General features: G+C 44.0%; 1 protein-coding gene across 5 annotated transcripts in view; it reads right to left on the minus strand.

Moving 5' to 3' along the window:
- Positions 1 to 3,474: 3,474 nt before the first annotated feature.
- The window catches only part of GPT2 (glutamic--pyruvic transaminase 2), a 45,021-nt gene continuing 24,297 nt past the window's right edge, over positions 3,475 to 24,198 (minus strand). For 4 of the 5 annotated variants that reach the window (XM_038368602.2, XM_043494814.1, XM_038368604.2 and 1 more), the window contains 8 exons: positions 18,638 to 18,771; positions 16,861 to 17,104; positions 16,148 to 16,227; positions 15,364 to 15,500; positions 14,363 to 14,537; positions 11,575 to 11,730; positions 10,660 to 10,772; positions 3,475 to 4,107 (listed from right to left, as the gene is read on the minus strand). In XM_038368602.2, coding sequence (XP_038224530.1) covers positions 4,017 to 4,107; positions 10,660 to 10,772; positions 11,575 to 11,730; positions 14,363 to 14,537; positions 15,364 to 15,500; positions 16,148 to 16,227; positions 16,861 to 17,104; positions 18,638 to 18,771 — 1,130 coding nt within the window. In that variant the 3' untranslated portion in view covers positions 3,475 to 4,016. Of the gene's footprint in view, positions 4,108 to 10,659; positions 10,786 to 11,574; positions 11,731 to 14,362; positions 14,538 to 15,363; positions 15,501 to 16,147; positions 16,228 to 16,860; positions 17,105 to 18,637; positions 18,772 to 24,198 lie in introns of all 5 variants that reach the window. The other variant, XR_006275023.1, reaches the window with a different exon arrangement.

The following is a 24,198-nucleotide window of genomic DNA, read 5'->3' on the forward strand; positions in this document are numbered from 1 at the left end:
AGCTTCCTCTTTATTCAGCAATTAGAATAAAGGAAGATAGGTAATTGTTTTGTTTTAGCAGACTGGCATATACCATGATATTAACAGCTTGATTCTAAACTCTTTGGAGCAGGGATTTAGCAAGGAATCCATTTAAAAGGTTGGTTGGATGGATTTCCTTCTCATGCATTGGGTCTGTCTTATTATACTGCATGATCAAGGCAGAGAACTTTTTCTGTCTTTTACAGCATCAACACTTAACTACATATGGTTAATTTGTAAGTGGTACTAGGATGACCCATCTCTTTAACTGATGGTTTAAATGGCTTATTCAGTAAATTATTCCTTAGGATCAGGATAGTATCATGCTAAATCCACTACAAACAGATGATGAATATAATTCCTGCTCCAAAAGCCCTTACCCCATTTCCCTGAAGAGCTTCATAGGTGATGATAGGCAAGGACTTTGTAGCTTGTTGGCTTACATGTAGGTATTTAGGGAAATAAGGCCTGGCTTTTTGCTTAAGTAGCACATTTAGATTCCTCTCCCGCCTTGCAAGGATCTAGCCCCCTTTTCTTCTCTGGCTCCAGGAACAGCTCTGGAGATTAACTGCTGCTCTCAGTTTCATATGTAGTATAATGCAGCCCAGGTCTTGTATTTCAAAAATATACTTAAGGGTTTGTTTGTTTTTTTAAATTAATTATTGTATAGATGTTTTTTCTTCTATCAATGGGCTGAATTTTGCTTGCTGCCAATTGACTTCAGTACTATCTTCTGACATCAGCCTCATTCAATTTTGAATTAGTTCGTAATCAAGGCCATCTACAGCATGGGAAAGAGGGAACTCTGCTAACAGAAGTTTGACAAGTGTACTGAATGATGTATCTGAGGAAGTATGAAATCAACCATACATGATGTTGATCAAATGATTTATTAGTGTGAGAGACCATGGAGTTAATAAATATTTCACCATACAAACTGGACATTTGGTTTCAAACGACCCAGAAGATTAAATACTACCACATCTTTGACATCTATTTTATTGTTCTGAAATCTTTGATACATCTAAGTTAATCTAAGTACAGTATTAAGGAGCACCTGTAGGTAAATGAAACCTAGAAACATGCATTAAAAGATAGAGATGGTCTATTAAACATTGAAGACAATGAAAATGTAAGTCTTTGTTTCTTAGTTTTGTCCCACAAAAACGTACCTGTATACTGTAGCTCGCTACAGTACATACTAATATCGTGGATGAACAGTAGAAAGCCCCAACCCTTCTCTAGGAGATACATCAAAACAAAACATATGTTCTCCCTTGCAAGGTCAGAAACATAAAAGGCATCATCATATAATGTTTAGAAAACTAAAATTAGGTCACTATCCTTGATTTAAAATTTACCTATAAGGATTGCTGCTCTGACTGGGGGAAAAAAAGCAGCTTTCAGCATGCATATAGAATGTCTGTCATATGTTGTAAACCTTGGACTGTTTTCAGGAATATCAGGTGTAAACACAAGGTAAATATAAAATCTATTGGTTTGTAGACTACAAATACTACCCCATGAAAAAAAGCTGCTGTTACAAAAGTATAAAAAAATATACTAACTTCCATTATTGGATTGTAGAATTTTCAAACTACATGTCCATTACGGCAGCCACTTCCAAGCAGTGAGCCCCAAACCAGATTTGACTTGGGGACTAATTTCAACAGCAAGAAAAAAAAAAATGTAATTACATGGATATTTTTTTATTTAAATGTGAATGTTTTGACCTCTTATTACATTTTTTTACTTTTAAATTTCTGTAGTTATATTAGTGCTTATGAAAGATGCCAGAGAGCTGGCAAATGAAGCGTTCTGTTTATCTATGGGTGGCAACAACACAAGCTTTTCCCCGACTACCCTCCCAGCGAGATACAACTGATGAGATGAGACCCATCTCTCCAAAGTTAAAAGTTTAGTTCAGTCTCCAGGCCTCCATGACAACACTACTCCTCTGTGTACTGTTTTCAGTTGAGGTTGCGTTTTGGATATCTGTCCACTAGCAACTGAAAGGAAGTCACTGATTAATTCCCTATAGGGCATCCTTTTGATATTTTTATAGTTTCTAACTGAAGTCTGTTCCAATATTATTCTATAGGCCAATTGATGCTGTTGTAAGAGATGTGGCCAATAATCATCTTTATCTTTAACACACTAGACTGCCGCATCCTTTTATCCAATGTATTAATTCACTAGTCCCTGTACTTGAATCAACTCCCAAGATTTTAACTTCCTTATTAGCACCACATGCTGAGCCAGGTATTACTAACAAAATAATGACAGGTTTCAGAGTAGCAGCCGTCTTAGTCTGTATTCGCAAAAAGAAAAGGAGTACCCGTGGCACCTTAGAAACTAACAAATTTATTAGAGCATAAGCTTTCGTGAGCTACAGCTTGAGCTGTAGCTCACAAAAGCTTATGCTCTAATAAATTTGTTAGTCTCTAAGGTGCCACGGGTACTCCTTTTCTTTTAACAAAATAATGTTAGTAAACAAACAAGATTTCTAATTTACTCCTAAAGAATAAGATCTAAGTTAATGATGTGAATAAATGAGATGCTGTCGCTAAACAGTGATCTGCACAAACTACTTGGACACAACTTGATACCTCCGTGATTGGTAGTGGGAGTTTTCAATTCTGTGTTTCTGCTGGAAAAAAAGTGCCAAATTGACAGCCTACCTCGAGACTACATTTTTTTTGTTCCTCCACAAAATAAGAATGGCACAGGTGGTACAAGCATATATACAATACCTCATCCTGTTCTGGAAGAGCCCTCTCAAATTCAGAGTGCCCAATCCTGCATGTCCATTCGGCCGTTACCCTCCCTGCCAAGAATGCCATACATAGTAGTTTGTGCAATACAGATACTTCCACTGGGAACAAGACTGAAATCACCAATTAATTTCCTTTAAGCTACATACAAACATTTGTCTGATGGAAGCATCTTTCAGTCTTTACAGAGTTGGGCTAGATTCAAACCAGTAACCAGAAAAGTGAAGGACTCTTCTCCCATAACTAATATCCTAATCATCAAGTTCCAAAGAATCATTCTCAGAGGATCAAGAGGTGCTGCAATTTTAAGTTTTTGTGTTGGACCTTATTATTTTTAAGCCTTAACAGTGTTCACATTTGCTTTGAAGTTGGTTGCTTGTAATAATCAATATACACAAATGGCATATGTGAACAGGAGACTCCTCAGCTTTTTTATATTTTTAACAAAGTGGTTATGAGATGAAAAGCTCAGTGCTATTGTTCTCTCGTACTAGTCTACTCTAGCTTGAATTGTGTGTGGATAAACTAGTTCGTGGTCATAATTCATTGAGTTTCAATTTCTTAAGACTCTAAACACATCATATGCACTATCTCTGCCCTCAGAACTGCCTGTGCTCCACTCAGATTTTATTTAGAAATAATGTAAAATTCAGATGCAATAGAACTTAGTCACAGAAAATAATCTTCCAAAGATTTTTATAAACATTCTAACAACTGCCAGTTTGATCAGATGTGGGTAACACTTTATACTCAAACAATAACAAATCAACCACACCCAGAATGTAAATTTTAGGATTTTTTGGGGGTAAAAATCTCAAACGGGAAATGGATGTTTTGAGCAAATATATTGGCTATATGCATTTCTGCTTTGTAGAAGGCGATATCAATAGTTTTCATACGTGACTTTCCTCCATAACCAATTAGGCCAGAAGTGTAAGTCAAGAATATAAACTTCCAATCAAGGCACAAAATAGTCTACTAGACTCTCTCTTCACCTTCCCTCTTCATGTTCCCCCTCCAATCCACTTCTGTATAGCAATATCTCCCACACCAGACATTAGGTTTAATTGTTCAGGAAGAAGTGCAAGTTTTACCCACATATGGGCTCTATCTATTGTAAATGCAATTAACGAGATGAACAGCCCATTCTCAGCACATATTGTTCATTTTTTGCATTTGCTTTGGGGGTAAGGGGGGGGGGGGGAAGAGTCTGCATCTCTTTCATGCATATTCTTCAAGAAACTGTATGTGGAAGTCTTTCACTTTCTCCAGCACAATCTTCAGCTTCTCTACTGGAGGGAGAATGGTCATTCTGGGAAAGAGAAGAAACACTATTGCAAAACAATTGATAAGATACATTGTAATAAACATTAAAGAAATGGAAACCAGAAAGACACCCTTACCGCCCCCCTCCCCAAGATATATTTCCCAAACAGTGCACAAAAAGTAGAACTTTTAACTTCCTGCAGCCTGCTTTTAAAAAAGATTCCCTTATTTTCTGAATTTATTTTACAGCTACAGTTACTGTACATAGAACACCTGGGTTTGATTGACCTATGTACTAAAAGTCAGGGGCTTGTCATCTCGGTTTTTTAAATAAAGCAAAACCTCATTAAGTGCCCCCTGCAATAGATAGTCTACTTTTCATTTGTGAATCTTACTTCTGGAAAGAGACTACAAAAATTACATCGTGGGGTACTATGTTTATTATTTTAACGTTTCTGTATCAAGTTTGTTCAGTTTACATGTGAAATGTGTTTTTTTCTAACAGCCAGCCCTGCAAACTCAGCTATCTGCAAGTGGAGTTGGTTCCTTCCAGCTCTTGTAGTCTCACCAGTAAAAAAAATTCTACACAACAAATTCTGCTCTCAGTTACACATGTATAACTGTGACACTTGCCAGGTTTATGAGGCACCCCGGACACCTGCCCTTAGAATGAGGAAACTTTGTCTGTACCTGCCAGGGCTGACTCCCAGCCATAGGCAACACAAGTACTCCCCTCTCAGTCCATCTGGGCTCTGCTGTCCAGGCTAGCGATAGCCACACTCTAACCCCCGAGTCCTCAGAACGTCCCTGTATAATATCCAGCCCCTTATCCATTGGACTCTCATAGAATGACCAGATCCTTCGTTCCGATAGGAACAGCACATTACAGCTTACTAGTTACACCTCAGATCACAGCTCCACTTAACTCACAGCACTTAAATTTGTTTATAGAGAATGCAAGTTAATGTATGTAACACAGAGATTCAAAGGATAGTAAAAACAGAAATATTAGAAACAAAGGGTTACATATAAAACAAAATCATAACACAAATTTTAAAGCTTAAACTCAGCTAACAAGCTGTCCTCTTGTCTATCGAAATAAAAAAAGGAGCACTTAGATGATAAAATCACTGCAGAGAAACTAAAATTCTTTGCTTCAGTCTTCACGGCTGACGATGTTAGGAAGATTCCCAAACCTGAGCCATCTTTTGTAGGTGACAAATCTGAGGAATTGTCACAGATTGAAGTGTCATTAGAGGAGGTTTTGGAATTAATTGATAAACTTAACAGTAACAAGTCACTGGGACCAGATAGCATTCACCCAAGAGTTCTGAAAGAACTCAAATGTGAAATTGTGGAACTATTAACTATGGTTTGTAACCTGTCCTTTAAATCAGCTTCTGTACCCAATGACTGAAAGATAGCTAATGTAATGCCAATATTTAAAAAGGGCTCTAGAGTTGATCTCGGCAATTACAGACCGGTAAGTCTAATGTCAGTATCGGGCAAATCAGTTGAAACAATAGTAAAGAATAAAATTATCAGACATATAGAAGCACATAAATTGTTGGGCAAAAGTCAACATGGTTTCTGTAAAGGGAAATCATGTCTTACTAATCTATTAGAGTTCTTTGAAGGAGTCAACAAACGTGGACAAGGGGGATCCAGTGGACATAGTGTATTTAGACTTCCAGAAAGCCTTAGACAAAGTCCCTCACCAAAGGCTCTTAAATTAAGTTGTCATGGAATAAAGAGGGAAGATGCTTTCATGGATTGAGAACTGGCTAAAAGACAGGGAACAAAGGGTAGGAATAAATGGTAAATTTTCAGAATGGAGAGGGGTAACTAGTGGTGTTCCCCAAGGGTCAGTCCTAGGACCAATCCTATTCAACTTATTCATAAATGATCTGGAGAAAGGGGTAAACAGTGAGGTGGCAAAGTTTGCAAATGATACTAAACTGCTCAAAATAGTTAAGAGCAAAGCAGACTGTGAAGAACTTCAAAAAGATCTCACAAAACTAAGTGACTAGGCAACAAAATGGCAAATGAAATTTAATGTGGAGAAATGTAAAGTAATGCACATTGGAAAAAAATAACCCTAACTAGATATACAGTATGACGGGGGCTAATTTAGCTACAACTAATCAGGAAAGAGATCTTGGAGTCATCATGGATACTTCTCTGAAGATGTCCACGCAGTGTGCAGCGGCAGTCAAAAAAGCAAACAGAACGTTAGGAATCATTAAAAAAGGGATAGAGAATAAGACGGAGAATATCTTATTGCCCTTATATAAATCCATGATATGCTCACATCTTGAATACTGCATACAGATGTGGTCTCCTCATCTCAAAAAAGATATACTGGCATTAGAAAAGGTTCAGAGAAGGGCAACTAAAATGATTAGGGGTTTGGAATGGGTCCCATATTAGGAGAGATTAAATAGACTAGGACTCTTCAGCTTGGAAAAGAGGAGACTAAGGGGGGATACAATAGAAGTCTATAAAATCATGAGTGGTGTGGAGAAAGTGAATAAGAAAAAGTTATTTACTTGTTCCCATAATATAAGAACTAGGGGCCATCCAATGAAATTAATGGACAGCAGGTTTAACACAAATAAAAGGAAGTTCTTCTTCACATAGCACACAGTCAACCTGTGGAATTCCTTGCCTGAGGAGGTTGTGAAGGCTAGGTCTATAACAGGGTTTAAATGAGAACTAGATAAATCTATAAAAAGAACAGAACAAGAGTACTTGTGGCACCTTAGAGACTAACAAATTTATTACAGCATAAGCTTTCATGGGCTACAGCCCACTTCATCGGATGCATAGAATGGAACATGTAGTAAGAAGATACATATATACATAAGGATAAGTTGGAAGTTGTCATAGAAACTGTGAGAGGCTAATTAGTTAAGATGCCCTATTATCAGCAGGAGAAAAAACTTCTGCAGTGATAATCAAGATGACCCATTTATGCATCCAATGAAGTGAGCTGTAGCTCACGAAAGCTTATGCTCAAATAAATTCGTTAGTCTCCAAGGTGCCACAAGTACTCCTTTTCTTTTTGTGAATACAGACTAACACAGCTGCTACTCTGAAACCCATTTAGACAGTTGACAAGAAGGTGTGAGGATAATTAACTTGGGGAAATAGATTCAATATGTGAATGACCCAGCCATTCCCAGTCTCTATTCAAACCCAAGTTAATGGTATCTAGTTTGCATATTAATTCAAGCTCAGCAGTTTCTCATTGGAGTCTGTTTTTGAAGCTTTTCTGTTGCAAAATTGCCACCCTTACATCTTTTACTGAGTGGCCAGAGAGGTTAAAGTGTTCTCCTACCGGTTTTTGAATGTTATGATTCCTGATGTCAGATTTGTGTCCATTTATTCTTTTGCGTAGAGACTGCGTAAATTCATGGAGGTTAAGTCCATTAATGGCTATTAGCCAGGATGGGTAAGGAATGGTGTCCCTAGCCTTTGTTTATCAGAGGGTAGAGAAGGATGGCAGGAGAGAGATCACTTGATCATTACCTGTTAGGTTCACTCCCTCTGAGGCACCTGGCATTAGCCACTGTGGGCAGACAGGATACTGGGCAGGATGGACCTTTGGTCTGACTCCGTATAGCCATTCGGTCTGACCCAGTATGGCCATTCTTATGTCTAATAGGGTACTGCTTACCCCCAACTCCTTCTCACAGTGTTTTTCAACCAGCATGGCTGAGACTCTCCTTTCATGAGATCAAGCCTGCTGGCAACTTGTCTCCCCCAGCACATCTTTCTGCACTAGCCCAGTCCTTTGTTCTTCACCTCTAAAACAGACTCCTTTTCTTCATCCCCCACTGTTTCTCTCTTTCTGTTAATTTGCCTTCTGAAGTCCCAGCAATCTCTTCATTAGCATTTGACTCAATATGCAAATAGACTTCTATTGTAAGACATACAATACACAACGATCAGCTAAGGAGATAAGGGTCTCCCACCTCCTGTTTGGTGGAGTCTGTCTCATGGGGCCGGACGAATTGCATCCGAGAGTGCTGAAGGAATTGGCGGCTGTGATTGCAGAGCCCTTGGCCATTATCTTTGAAAACTCGTGGCGAACGGGGGAAGTCCCGGATGACTGGAAAAAGGCTAATGTAGTGCCCATCTTTAAAAAAGGGAAGAAGGAGGATCCTGGGAACTACAGGCCGGTCAGCCTCACCTCAGTCCCTGGAAAAATCATGGAGCAGGTCCTCAAAGAATCAATCCTGAAGCACTTAGAGGAGAGGAAAGTGATCAGGAACAGTCAGCATGGATTCACCAAGGGAAGGTCATGCCTGACTAATCTAATCGCCTTTTATGATGAGATTACTGGTTCTGTGGATGAAGGGAAAGCAGTGGATGTATTGTTTCTTGACTTTAGCAAAGCTTTTGACACGGTCTCCCACAGCATTCTTGTCAGCAAGTTAAGGAAGTATGGGCTGGATGAATGCACTATAAGGTGGGTAGAAAGCTGGCTAGATTGTCGGGCTCAACGGGTAGTGATCAATGGCTCCATGTCTAGTTGGCAGCCGGTGTCAAGTGGAGTGCCCCAGGGGTCGGTCCTGGGGCCCGTTTTGTTCAATATCTTCATAAATGATCTGGAGGATGGTGTGGATTGCACTCTCAGCAAATTTGCGGATGATACTAAACTGGGAGGAGTGGTAGATACGCTGGGGGGAGGGATAGGATACAGAAGGACCTAGACAAATTGGAAGATTGGGCCAAAAGAAATCTAATGAGGTTCAATAAGGATAAGTGCAGGGTCCTGCACTTAGGATGGAAGAATCCAATGCACCGCTACAGACTAGGGACCGAATGGCTCGGCAGCAGTTCTGCGGAAAAGGACCTAGGGGTGACAGTGGACGAGAAGCTGGATATGAGTCAGCAGTGTGCCCTTGTTGCCAAGAAGGCCAATGGCATTTTGGGATGTATAAGTAGGGGCATAGCGAGCAGATCGAGGGACGTGATCGTTCCCCTCTATTCGACACTGGTGAGGCCTCATCTGGAGTACTGTGTCCAGTTTTGGGCCCCACACTACAGGAAGGATGTGGATAAATTGGAAAGAGTACAACGAAGGGCAACAAAAATGATTAGGGGTCTAGAGCACATGACTTATGAGGAGAGGCTGAGGGAGCTGGGATTGTTTAGTCTGCAGAAGAGAAGAATGAGGGGGGATTTGATAGCTGCTTTCAACTACCTGAAAGGGGGTTTCAAAGAGGATGGCTCTAGACTGTTCTCAATGGTAGCAGATGACAGAACGAGGAGTAATGGTCTCAAGTTGCAATGGGGGAGGTTTAGATTGGATATTAGGAAAAACTTTTTCACTAAGAGGGTGGTGAAACACTGGAATGCGTTACCTAGGGAGGTGGTAGATCTCCTTCCTTAGAGGTTTTTAAGGTCAGGCTTGACAAAGCCCTGGCTGGGATGATTTAACTGGGACTTGGTCCTGCTTTGAGCAGGGGGTTGGACTAGATGACCTTCTGGGGTCCCTTCCAACCCTGATATTCTATGATTCTAAGGCATGCTACACTTCTGGGTGACCTGCCTTTAACTAAAAGGCCTTACAAATATAGTTTCCAATATATATCCACACATACATTTCACTAAGATTATGACCAGCAGTGTGACACAGGCTTTCAGTAGAAATCTTACATGACACTCTTTGACAAACTAGAATGTAAATACCAGACCTAGGGGATCCCTGTAACCCTTATGCACTCCTGTGCCATATGTTTGACAATCAAGAGATCCTTGGGTCACAGCAACCCTATTGTTTTCATGGGCTTCCACAGGTATAATGAAGGGCAAAATTTGGCCCTGCAACTGGAATTCAGTTAACAGTTTTGTTGGAGCCAGGCAAGTCAAAATACAATCCAGCTCATTTTCCCCGTTACATTAATTATGCAATGCTAACAAAGGTCTGGATTCTACACTTACATTCAGCAACACCGTATTCCCCAAGTAGTCCCCAAAAGATAACTATACTTCTTGCAGAGTAAGGTGCTGCTTAGTGCAAGCAATGGTGGCAGTCAGGCCCAAAATAGCTAAAAAAAAAACCCACACCTTATTTCAGTAAAGTGAGCACACATTACTCAAGGTACCCAGGAACTGCAACTGTTGAGTGAGGTGGTGCAATTTTCACGATCACTTTTCAATATAGAGCCATACTGTAAAAATAACCATTTTAAAAGTAGACCACGGTTTCAGCAGAATTAAATATCACTTCTTCTAAGAATCAGTATTTTCTGATCCCTTGAGTGTTCACTTAGACACCTCACTATGCTCTGTTCTGTATATTTGGAACTGATGTCAGCAAATTGGGGAAATACTGTATGAAGCCGAATGACATGGCAAAAACCAGTCCTACTGTTCTAGATATAATTATTAGCTACGCAGAATATGCCCAAGGAAAAAAAAAAAAAAAAGAGGCTGGTATCACAAACAAATGTGAATTAGTCCAAGTTTGTTTTTATATAGGACATGCCATAAGAACCCTAATAGTTTTATTTATTTAGTAAAGAGAAAGATTCTAACAACTGGATTCTTATAATACACTTAATTTGCTATTAAACAGATACTGCACCTGAAGTGGTAACTTCCTTCTCTTTGGCCAAATCCACTGCCAGGTACAACACAGATTCCAGTTTCTTCCAAAAGTTTCATACAGTAGAACAAGTCAGGGGCCATTTTATGAGCCTGAGAAAACAGACTGAATTTTTGGAGTAATTTTTCATCTCCAGATCATAACATGAAATCATAATGCAAAAAATACAGTTTTTATGGTCATTTTTCTTTCCAAACGTTTCTCTTGCACTTTCATTTTCTTCACTACATGGATGGACAGCAACTCCCGTTGGTGGTAAAATGGATCCACTCCACACTGCAGGCTCTCAATCAGTCCAGCTCAACAGAACAGAATTAGCCAGTTGCTCTGTCTTTACATAACTACTCCCTTCTTTGATTGACTGAGACCTAGAAACTTCTAGCAACAGAGTTCTTTGGTGTTCTAAACCCAATTTCACTGAAGTGTCTAACAGATTAAAGGTATTAAAAATATTAAATCAATTAACTCCTACATGCCTATCCTTACAATATTGCCCAGAGCACAAATAGACATTCCTATTGGATTTTCCCAAAACATTTGCTGAGTAGTAAATCACCTGAATAATTATTTGGAGGAAGTTCTTATATTTTAAGTTAGTCAAATCAACATGCCCAGTCTATCTACATGATTCAGAGGCATTATTTCAGCTCAGAAAGTTCACAAAGGACCCCACTTTTGGTCTCAGTAACATAGGTATAACTGAGCCCCAATCAGAAAAGAATTGGAAAATGAAAGGACTGCCTGCCACTTGTTTATTGGTGATATAATCTCTTAGCAATTACCAGTCTTTGATTGTAGTTGGAAAGCACTTGTTCTACTCCAGGGCATAAAATTCCCTCATGGATAATAACCAATGACAATGAGGGGAGGTTAGACAGACAATGTCTGACTGACCTTTGCTGTCTCAATGGCTTTTGAAGGGATGAATATCCTTGGGAAGGCATACATAGCTCCTTGAAGTGGATTGCAGTGAATTCCTGGCACTTTATTAAACATGTCTTCTGTTAGCTTGGCTTTTTGGGCAAGATTGTCCAAAACAGACTCCTTTTCCTGTTGAAAAGAAAAGGGAGGGAGAATAGGAAACAGTTGAATTGCTCCTTAGATGATGAATTGTAGGTTGGTTCAATAGTTTTAAAGTTGGTAAAACAAAATGTTTCCTTAAATTCACTCCTTACTAGGTAAGAGGTAAATAGAATATATCAAAGATTAGCAATAACAAATACCCAAGACAAACTGCAATGGACCAAAAGTGATGTCAATGATAATGCAGCAGTCACATACTAGTCAAATCTAAGTCTTCCATTTTAAATATCCTCTGCTGGAAGATGACAAAAGGCATACATTTCCTATAACACTGGATGCAAACCCAAAGGTTTAACATTGTTCTGGTCTTGGCAAGTTTTGTGACTTGCAATTTTTTCCCCCACTGAATAAAATCATTGTAATTTCAGTGCCTTTTCTGTAGAGGTGTGCTATACAATCAAAGTTCCCCTGTTATGTTGGATCATATTAAAGAAATTCTGTATTAAAAACACAAATGAGTTTGATTCCCCATAGTTTAAATTCCAGGGTATTACTAATTAAGAGGTCTATTGGTTTTTGGTCTCTTATTTTTACTGTTTCTCTCCCTCTGTGTGTGAAACTTTCAAGCTGCTAATTGTGTTAGTACATCCTAAAACAGAGTCTGTTCTCAAAGCAATACTTTGTAACAACAGAAACAGCACACAGAGACTCCCCGCCGTTTTGTTGTATTCATCTCGCTTTGTTAACAATTGTGATTAAAATAGAGATAGAGGATGTGTGTGGATGGATGCTTGGTGTGGATAATAAATGAATGATCAGGGAGGTGCCAGCCTAAGAATCCACTGTCCATCGGCTGAAGAAGGCGTCAAGTGGAAACAACCAGAGGACCCCTGGAGGGCAGACTGGAATCCAGCCAACTGCCTTAAGAATGGGAGAACTGAAGAACAAGATAACATCTGGCAGCACGGAGCTGTCAGGAATGTGCCATCTGCTGAGTGATTCAGCAACAGCATGATGAAGCAATTCCCATAGACTGGCATACGAAAAAATTCCTATAAAAATGGACTCTAGAAACTGAAAACTTTGGGGTCTGATTCTGCAAACCAACTTCCAGGAGCATCAGATGAGCATCTGACAAGGCCCTGCTCCCTCCTCGTGTCCAGGCCATCTGCCTTGGCATGAGCAACTCTGAGGCTGGTAACTATGATAACAACCTTGCAGAACGTACGTACGTACGTACGTACGTGTGTGTGTGTGTGTGTGTGTGTGTGAATAAATATGAAATTGAATGGAATGTTATAGCTATAACTAACAGCTTACTATGATTCTTTCTGTATTCACAATAAATGTGGCATTTTGCCTTATTCCCTTTAATAAGATCCTACTGTTTATTTTATTGGTATAACACCCCAAACCGCTGGAACGGAGCTTCTGGGGTTCTGTGGCCAAGAGGAAGTTCTGCATGTGTAGCAAAGCAGATGCCAAGTCACTGCTGCAGACACTACCCCTGAAAGGCCCAGAATTCAAGAGGGAACCTTAGTCCACAGGCTGTGTGTAGAGGGGAGATGGTATCATTTTTAAGGAAGTACATTTCTGAATTTAGCATTTGTGAAGGGTTCTGGAACAATAGTTCTAGAACAACATTCCTGGAATTCTCTATTTAACCACAGAATAGATACAGCAGGTCAGCCTTCTCAAATTGTATTTTCAATATGCCTCAAGCTTGACTTGGCAGGACCAATTTCCAGGGATGAGAGAGTAGTTCAGTCTACATACTCATTCAGTTTGTAGGATTTCTGCCGAGACTACCTACCAGGATACCAACTGGGGCTTTTGTGAGAGGAACACTTGTTTATTTGGAACTATACTGAGAAACTCCTTTCAAAAGGTCAGAGAATAGCATTCTTCAAATGATGATGACTTTCGGTCACCATCAATCTGGGCTGGTGATCCTAAGGCAAATCAGTGATGTCTAATTAACAATATCTTGAGCTATCCAGGCTGCTCACCAGGCTATAGTTACAAGATAAAAAGCTGTCTTTAAAAAGAAAAATACACACACACACCAAAACACACAATTAAAAGCAGCTAAGCATTTTCTGTTTGACAGATCTCTATTACAATGGGATTGATTTTGCATGTAATGTAAAAACTCTTTTTAAAATAATTGGCCACATTTATCCATTTTTAACTCCATTTATACACTAGAGCTGAATTTTGTAGAGCATTTGTACAAATGAGAAGCTACTATTCTTTGTTCAAATAAGCATTAAATATATAAGGATACCATATAGTTTCACTTACAAAGTCACCCTCATTTAGTAGCTTCATTTTTCCTGTGCAGTTTTCATAGAAGCCAGCTTTGTTGAGTAGCTACCCTCATTTACCATGGAAGCCACAGGGAAAAGAAATTATATTTAAAAGCAGATGAACTCAATGAAAAGCCACAAACATGTGATGGAAGAGCTGTGGCTCCACCAAGATGTTGAAGCTACTAGTACAGAGAGTATTAGAAATTACTCTGTAGTCCTGTTGGCCAGTGTTATTACAGGGCTCTACCATAAGGAAGGCTGAGATGGGATCTTTCTGTATCTTCTCATCACACCCTGGTGATATATGGGATAGGGTTAAGAAATACACAAACAATATTAAAGCTGACCTTAATGAACTGTGCATAAGATTCTTCCCCTGGTACTGGAGGATTCACTACAATATCCATAGCTGCCTGTCCAGAGACTGGAGGACAGAGACGAACAGAGAGAAGTTTAACAAGCTGTCCTTTAATCTCTGGATGCAAGTTAATCACCTCCATATAACCCCCTCGGTAGCCGCACCTGAGAATACAGTAGAGAGAGAGAGAGAGAGAGAGAGGGAAAAAAATGAATATAATTTGGAATGTTAATTACTGAAAAGAACCCCAAGAGAGGAATAAGAGGGAGCATCTAGCTGAACTTTATATATTAATCATGAGCATTTTGCTTAGCACCAATACGTGTAACCTACATTTTTAAATATCTTCTTCTGTATTGGGTAAGGTATAATGGTAGCTAAGTACCATCAAAGAAAATACTGGGTGTGATGTTTAGACATTAACATATGCATATTCAATACGAGGTTAGTCTGGCTATTAACATGGGTATTTATTCCTCAGAGCAGAAGTGTACAGCAGAAACAGAATCCATTTGATCAGGAAGCTGGCATTTCCCTCCCGTGATCCCCCGAAAAAGAAAAACACACACACATCCACCTCTCTATAAAATCAGGCTGATCCAGTGAATCTTGAACTAGTCAGTAGTCCAGAGGTCCATTGTACCATCCCTGGTAGGCTGCACACAACTATTTTAGGAACCTATTAATGTAGGACTGGGGTGTTGGGATGGGAGGCAGTTTTGTGATAGGTGCTCTCTTTTTTAAAAACTACTCCATTAAATAAAAAGTTTGCAAAACCACTGGGCCAGCCTATAAGTTATACAATGTTCCATATATAAACTCATGCATTTTCCTTGTTTACTGGTTGTTAGGTAAAAGTACCAGAAGATACAAGATGACACTCAGCTCACTATGTGAAAAAATCATCCTGCTTGACAAGAAGCAAGGGGAAGCTATTCTACTAAATACTGTGCAAGAGGTTATACAATAAAGAAATGAAGATGGACATACTCGCCCATGTATCCCTTGGAGGTAGAATGGAAGGATGCTAGCTCTACATTGCTGTAGTACTCTGGTCCCATCTCATACAGAACCTTTTTGAAGGAATGAAACTGACATTCTTCTGAGTAAATGTTATCTTGATAAACCTACACAATCAGAGGAAACATTATGGACTCTGCCCAAATGTGAATAAATGACGCATATTACACAGAATGTAAGCTGCTGAAGAAAGTTTGGGATGTACAAATGCTTGAAAGCATTTACAAGAGAGAAATTACAGTTACTTCAAGCATAACAAATGTATAGCTTACACTATATTTAACTGAGTAGCCCTTGCAAGAAGAGAATTGAACTTTGATTTTGTATATTATTTCTTAACTTTTAATGTTTTTCATCTGTGTACTCAATTCCCAATCTCCACCCCACTCCTGGCTCCAGTTTCCCTCCTTTTAATTATCTAAACCAATGGCTAATGTCACCCTATATTATGTAGGTCAAGACTCAGATGTTGTTCCAGTTTCTTTCTGGAGTTACATCCTTATTGGAGCCACTACCCTTTTTGCCTAGGTCAAGTCCAGCACACTAATTTTTCAAATTAATTCTTTAGGATTGAGAAGCTGGCTTTTTTGTTCACAACTTTTAGCCTGGTAACACTGGGAGAATCCATGCTCCATGTTAGAAATCAACAATCACACTTATTGGGCACAAAGGAAGAGAACCGAGCACCTAGTACTTCTGCTGCACTGCAGGTGCATTCACCACAGAAAGGTATGTAGTCTTAATGCTCTACTACCTCATCAGCCAGAAGAAAGAGTTGCTCCTCCCAAGCAAAATGTATAACATCTTCAATGCACTTTCTACTTTGAACCTGACCTATAAATTAAAGTGAGAGAAGAAAAGTTGCAATTCAGGTTAATTAGTAGAGAACATGTACACAGTCTTTCAGTCTAGAACCAGGAAGGCTGCTACCTCTTCAATAAGCTGTCCTTCTTACCTTAAAAAAAAATGCTATGGAAGTTGGGACATAAAACTCATTACAATCATTTATATATACTCTATACAATATGTCTGGGGTGGTGGGTGGGGAGTCTCCAATCACAGTTGAGATGTATTGTCTAAATTATAGGAGTCAGTGAATTTGTGAGACATTAATTTTTAGACCCCCGTCAACAAGTCAGCTGAGGGTAAGACTAGTCTTCTTTGGATATGTTTTTCATTGCCGTTTACGCATGCTCTTACATGGGTAAGCCCAAACCTCTTTAGCATGCACACACAAAACACTTAAACCTGGGTTTATATGTTCTTTGAACCCAGGCTTGCTTGCTTAGCTGGTAAATTAAAAAATGCTTAACTAAGTTTCAGAGTGGAATCTCTGATTTTATCATTAGAGTCCAGCTATACATGTGCAATGATAAGTCACAAGCAAGTCCTAAGCATGTACAGCAAAAAGAAAAAAAGGGGTGAACAAAACAAACTCTGAAACATTTAAATGAAACCATTACAAACCAGTGGGATTTCCTGGGTTGATGATGCAAAGGACCTTTGGATTACAGTATGCTTTGGCTTCATTCAAGGAACGACGAAGTTCATTCACATCGAGTGCCCAGCAATTCTCTTCATCCAGGTAATAGTTCACCTGGATGGCATCTAGTTCAGATATGGCTGCTGAATACAAGGGGTATTGTGGGATTGGGATCATCACTCCAGTTCGGGATTTCCCTCCTCCTGAGACCAGGATCTTTAGAATAGTCTGGAAAAGTTTAGGAATTTAAAGGGAAAAAAAACCCAAACAAACAAACAAAACAAAAAAAACAGATGACAGCGGAATTCACAGTATATTCTGGAACAACTTGCTGTGTGACTTTCTCCCGCTCTATGGGACCCAAAGCCTTAGACAAATTTCAGTTACAGAGGCACAAAGTCACCAGCCTTCATGACAGTGACACTACTAGTTCTGAATACTGAAGGATGTTTATCTTTTAAGTCAAATAACATTTCATATTAACTGTTAGATAGAGAATGCTAAAGTGTTTTATAACAAAAATTACGTAGCACATAACAATGGCCAAATGCAAAACAGAGAGTCCTTTAAAAACAACCAACAGCAGCCCTCTTGCTGTAACGGCCAGCTGAAGTTGAAACTCCTCAACTGCAGGCTTATCACTGGCAAATTCAAACAAGCAACAAAGGCAGTACTGGTATAATCAAATATGGTTATATGCATTTATATCTGATAAAGTTTTATGAAAAAAAATATGGTGCTCACACTCCTGTCACACTGCCAATAGAGCCCCTGGAATTGCAAAGTCTGGGAAACCCATTATACTGGATGAATCAATGAAGCTGCTATAAATCGGAGTACTGTAATACCAAACTATGCCACAAGATGTCATTTAAAAAGTTTTGCAAACTAGTTAAAAAAATTAAAAATATGCGCTACAGCAAAGCAAATACAAGGAAATCTATCTTCAGCAACCATGCAAAGGGTCAACATATACTAGTTACCTAGTAGAGATGATCTTCAGCTAAAGAACAAACAAAAACTGCCTTGGAAACTTTGGGAATACTTTAAAGTGAATTGCTTAATGTAAGAAGGCTAGCTATTGAAGGTGGCCCTTAGTGCGGGTTCCACTGAATCTACATAACACATGGTTTCCTTAAAGCTCTCCAAGAATTCTCAGTCTGTGGGGTCTGGTTTCTCCAGTGAATAACATCTTCTTCTAAGCTTTAGTGTCTCCACATTTTAGGCCTGGTCTACGCTGGAAAATTAAGTTGGCTTATCTACATTGCTCAGGAGTGTGAAAAGTTCATACCCCTGAGTGGCGCAGTTAAGCTGACCTAGCAGCCAGCGTATACAGCTACTATCTCTTGTGGAGGTAGGTTATGTACACTGATGGGACACCCCTCTCATCAGCAGAAGTAGCATTTTAACTGAAGCACTACAGCAATGCATTTTAAGTGTAGCCAAGCCCTTAGTCATGTACAGCAAAATCTTCAAGCCAAGATGGCTAATAATCCATATTTAGACACTTAAAAAGCTTTAGATTGGCCATATGAAGATTTTAGTAGCATGGGCCTGTTTCAGAACTCCTCTCTTTTGCTCACACATAACTTAACTGACTTCAGTGTAAATCAGATCAGAATCACTGGCGTGGCATATGTGAAAGATCAGACATACATCTGTGCAAAGATGAGAATCATGCTCTATAGTCTATATTTCTTAAGGGATATGTCTAATGTACCACACAATATATACATGTACACACAAACTTTTAATACCTACAGCAATTCCATCACTAGCCCCTGTGGTAAGGTATATATTATCTGGATCTGCAGGAACTCCTCCATCTCGTCTTTCAATGTATGCTGCAACATCTTCACGGATGCAATTTACACCTTGACTGGCACTGTAAGACCCTGTGAGAAACGGAGAACGTGAGAAGATATTCAAATGTACATAATCTGCAAATCTTAAATGCCCAGGTTTGGGTCGTACAATGCCAAAGTTAGTGGTGTATGAGGTAGTCTGGATGTAGGAGAGCTTTATTATTTCCCCAGCACAGCAGTTTTCTGAAGGAGGAAATGAGGTAATACACTCACAGGGCTGCAAGAGGAACACGGCCATGGCTGTAAACCTGAAATAAGCATCTCTGAAAGACAAAATAAATATGAAGATATGGATTGACAATATGAATTATCTAAAGTTTGCCTTGCCATATGGACAAAAACCCAATTCTTCCCTCTGACAATCGCCCAGCCATTTCACTGAAAGACACCTAAAAGGTCAACCAATTTAATTTTTAAAATGACCTGTTGTTTAAATAACAAGAGGAAGGAATGGAGGGAACCTGTGTGAATGGAATAATAAAATAAAAGGTTTTTTAAAACATGCTGAAACTTCTAAGACTTTTAATTTCAGATTACCATGTGACAGCTCAGAACCATCCTGCCTTCCAATCTAAATTGCTTTTCAATTATCTGTAGGGGAAGCAAGTAGGCTAACCAAAAGTACTGTGTAAGGTTATGGTACACAAGCTTCTGATGAAGTTTATAATCACAGCTGTAAATGTCTTAAATAAAGGCAGTTTATTGGGTCCTAAATACACCATTGCTAAATATGCACAAAAAATAAACCTGCAGCAGACTGAAAGATGAATTCAAGGTATAAGGCCCAGGGCTGATGGAGGCTGAAGTGGTAAGTGCACAGCTAATTTAGCACAATGCCATGAAGCTGCAAGACCTTCTTGGCTTTAAGTAGATTGCTGGATGGAGTGGGGTAATTGGATTCGGCTCACCTGAAGGTGTGGTGCAGGTTTTCTTTTGAGGATGAGGACTGAGAGGTCACATATGGAATGATCATTTTGTGAAAAGTTTCCCCCAGGAGTAATATCGTGTTTTTGTTTTTAATCATTTTTCTGCAAGAATTCATTCAAGAGTGTAGAGATTATCTGGTTTCACCCACAACACTGTAAACACAACATTTTTCACCCACAAAATTTTTAACTACCATGTCATTTACACCTGCTCTAAGCAAGGTAAATCAACAGCTGTTAAAATACCAGCAGCCCTAAAGTTTCCCCTCAATGGTAGCAACAGTGGAAAGTGTTAGTTAGAATGGGTTGGCCCAGACAAAGCTGATTTTGAAATGATTTTGAAATACAGTTTGGCCACTTCCACGTTGGACTGCCAAACCTGTTCAAGAATCCAGTTTTACTGTAGCTGTAATTTGAGCACAGTTCCTCAGACATAAAGGTATGTGTGGAAGGGCCATATTCAAAAAATAAGAGGAAGAAGCAACAAAAAAAAGAAAATGTTGAACCCTCAGCTCTATGGCGGGACAGCTCCCAGTCAGAAAAATTTACACACCTCGTTTTAGACAAGTATTTACAGTGGGCTAATCAGCCAAGTGAGATTGGTGACTGACACTATTCTGAAAACCTAAAAATGAATATTGGAATTTTTCTATCTGCACTGCCAGTTTTTAAATATTTATTGTTACAGTTAATCAGAGGGTCAGTTGCTCTTTAACTCACACCATACTATAGAATCACATTCCTGTCACTAACGTACAAAATGTCTGTTTATCCATTGACATTTGTGAAAGTTTTGCAAGCTTAGTCATTTATATTTTTTTAAAATGCTAATGTTCAGAATGATCGTTTGTCTGAAGATTGCTTTCAGCAATCTTAATCAGAACCCTGCTACGCTGACCAGCTGCAAGTACTTTGAAATACATTTATTCTGGGAAAAGATTCCTGAGAGTCTATACATTTTTCAAAGATCATCCATACTCTGTGAAACAAAAAGAATTTCACATTCAGGTTGCACAGGCTAATAGACCTAACATGGGACTGATATCAGGAGACAATGAATTCTAATCCTGATGCTACCACTAATTTTGGGCAGGTCACTCTACAACAGTGGTCACCAACCGGTTGATCGCAATCAACTGGTCGATTCTAGAGAATCTCCCAGTTGAGTGCAATTTCCGATGGTGCAGTAGGGCTGCCGCCCTGGCCCCACTCCACTCCAGGAAGCGGCCAGCACGCCTCCCAGAGCTAGTACACCATACGCCCCTCCTACACCCCAACCCCAGCCCTGCCCCCCACTCAGAGCCAGCATCCCATACCCCCTCCTGCATGCCAACCCCCTCCCGCAGCCTTGACCCCCCTCCCAGAGCCAGCACTGCATACCCCCTCCTTCACCCCAACACTATGCCCTAGTCTGGAGCCCCCTCCTGTACCCCAACTCCCTCCCAGAGCCCACACCCCTTCCTGCACCCCAACTCCCTCCCAGAGCCCATTCCCTCCTGCACCCCAACACTCTGCCCCAGCCCGGCACCCCCTCCTGCACCCCAACTCCCTCCCAGAGCCCACATGCCATCCTGCACCCCAACACTCTGCCCCAGCCCAGCGCCCCTCCTGCACCCCAACTCCCTCCCAGAGCCCGCACCCCTTCCTGCACCACAACACTCTGCCCCAGCCCAGCGCCCCCTCCTGCACCCCAACTCCCTCCCAGAGCCCACTCCCCCTGCCCCAGGCTCAGCCTGGAGCCCCCTCCTACCCTGCAAATGCCTCTGCCGCAGCCCAGAGCCTGCACCCCCTCTCGACCCGTGACCCCAGCTCGGTGGAAGTGAGAGTGGGGCAGAGTGAGAGATGGGGGGGGAGCGGGGCAGTTCCCGGGTTGCCCTTAATTCAAAAAGTGATCATGGGCATAAAAAGGTTGGAGACCACTGCTCTACAAATAGAGAGACCTCCAAGAGAAGGCAGAAAACAAAGGTTTTTGGAGGATTTAATAGTTAGCGCCTGCAACACACCTCAAAACAGGTGAGGTACTATACAGTGCTAAGTATTATCTAAGGGCTGCATCAGCTGTCCCTGTCGTATATAGAGGCCGCACTGTGCCTGTTACTACTTATGAGTAAGGCTGCAAGTCTTTTACGGAGGTCACAGAGCCCATGACTTTCCAGGAACTCCAGGACTTCTGCAGCTGCTGGTGTGGCTAACCCCAGGGCCACCTGAGCAGCTGGGGAGGCCCTGGGCCAGCCACTGCTCTGCAGGCGACTTGTCGCAGGCGGTGCCCCAGAACAGCAGTCCAGGAGCAGCAGCAGCACCCCAGGCCGCCCCCAACCAGAGCAGTGGCAACAACAGGGCCCTGGATCATGCCCCCAGCCTGCAGAAGCGGTGGCGGCAATAGGGCTCCGGCCCACCCCCCACCTCCAGGAGCAGCAGCAGCAGCGGTGGCGGCAGGGCCCCGGGCTGCCTCCCCGACCCCAGGAGCAGCAGCAGCAGCAGCGGTGGCGGCAGGGTCCCGGGCTGCCTCCCCGAGCCCCAGGAGCAGCAGCAGCAGCAGCAGCAGCGGTGGCGGCAGGGCCCCGGGCTGCCTCCCCGAGCCCCAGGAGCAGCTGCAGCAGCAGCAGCGGTGGCGGCAGGGCCCCGGGCTGCCTCCCCGAGCCCCAGGAGCAGCTGCAGCAGCAGCAGCAGCGGTGGCGGCAGGGCCCCGGGCTGCCTCCCCGAGCCCCAGGAGCAGCTGCAGCAGCAGCAGCAGCGGTGGCGGCAGGGCCCCGGGCTGCCTCCCCGAGCCCCAGGAGCAGCTGCAGCAGCAGCAGCAGCGGTGGCGGCAGGGCCCCGGGCTGCCTCCCCGAGCCCCAGGAGCAGCTGCAGCAGCAGCAGCAGCGGTGGCGGCAGGGCCCCGGGCTGCCTCCCCGAGCCCCAGGAGCAGCTGCAGCAGCAGCAGCAGCGGTGGCGGCAGGGCCCCGGGCTGCCTCCCCGAGCCCCAGGAGCAGCTGCAGCAGCAACAGCAGCGGTGGCGGCAGGGCCCCGGGCTGCCTCCCCGAGCCCCAGGAGCAGCTGCAGCAGCAGCAGCAGCGGTGGCGGCAGGGCCCCGGGCTGCCTCCCCGAGCCCCAGGAGCAGCTGCAGCAGCAGCAGCAGCGGTGGCGGCAGGGCCCCGGGCTGCCTCCCCGAGCCCCAGGAGCAGCTGCAGCAGCAGCAGCAGCGGTGGCGACAGGGCCCCGGGCTGCCTCCCCGAGCCCCAGGAGCAGCTGCAGCAGCAGCAGCAGCGGTGGCGGCAGGGCCCCGGGCTGCCTCCCCGAGCCCCAGGAGCAGCTGCAGCAGCAGCAGCAGCGGTGGCGGCAGGGCCCCGGGCTGCCTCCCCGAGCCCCAGGAGCAGCTGCAGCAGCGGCGGCGGCAGGGCCCCGGGCTGCCTCCCCGAGCCCCAGGAGCAGCAGCAGCAGCGGCGGCGGCAGGGCCCCGGGCTGCCTCCCCGAGCCCCAGGAGCAGCAGCAGCAGCGGCGGCGGCAGGGCCCAGGGCTGCCTCCCCGAGCCCCAGGAGCAGCAGCAGCAGCGGCGGCGGCAGGGCCCCGGGCTGCCTCCCCGAGCCCCAGGAGCAGCAGCAGCAGCGGCGGCGGCAGGGCCCCGGGCTGCCTCCCCGAGCCCCAGGAGCAGCAGCAGCAGCGGCGGCGGCAGGGCCCCGGGCTGCCTCCCCGAGCCCCAGCAGCAGCAGCAGCGGCGGCGGCAGGGCCCCGGGCTGCCTCCCCGAGCCCCAGGAGCAGCAGCAGCAGCGGCGGCGGCAGGGCCCCGGGCTGCCTCCCCGAGCCCCAGGAGCAGCAGCAGCAGCGGCGGCGGCAGGGCCCCGGGCTGCCTCCCCGAGCCCCAGGAGCAGCAGCAGCAGCGGCGGCGGCAGGGCCCCGGGCTGCCTCCCCGAGCCCCAGGAGCAGCAGCAGCAGCGGCGGCGGCAGGGCCCCGGGCTGCCTCCCCGAGCCCCAGGAGCAGCAGCAGCAGCGGCGGCGGCAGGGCCCCGGGCTGCCTCCCCGAGCCCCAGGAGCAGCAGCAGCAGCGGCGGCGGCAGGGCCCCGGGCTGCCTCCCCGAGCCCCAGGAGCAGCAGCAGCAGCGGCGGCGGCAGGGCCCCGGGCTGCCTCCCCGAGCCCCAGGAGCAGCAGCAGCGGCGGCGGCAGGGCCCCGGGCTGCCTCCCCGAGCCCCAGGAGCAGCAGCAGCAGCGGCGGCGGCAGGGCCCCGGGCTGCCTCCCCGAGCCCCAGGAGCAGCAGCAGCAGCGGCGGCGGCAGGGCCCCGGGCTGCCTCCCCGAGCCCCAGGAGCAGCAGCAGCAGCGGCGGCGGCAGGGCCCCGGGCTGCCTCCCCGAGCCCCAGGAGCAGCTGCAGCAGCGGCGGCGGCAGGGCCCCGGGCTGCCTCCCCGAGCCCCAGGAGCAGCAGCAGCAGCGGTGGCGGCAGGGCCCCGGGCTGCCCCCGACCCCCAGGAGCAGCAGCAGCAGCGGTGGCGGCAGGGCCCCGGGCTGCCCCCGACCCCCAGGAGCAGCAGCAGCAGCAGCAACACACTGTGTTTAAT

This window comes from Dermochelys coriacea, chromosome 12, assembly GCF_009764565.3.
Source record: "Dermochelys coriacea isolate rDerCor1 chromosome 12, rDerCor1.pri.v4, whole genome shotgun sequence".
NCBI lineage: Eukaryota > Metazoa > Chordata > Testudines > Dermochelyidae > Dermochelys > Dermochelys coriacea.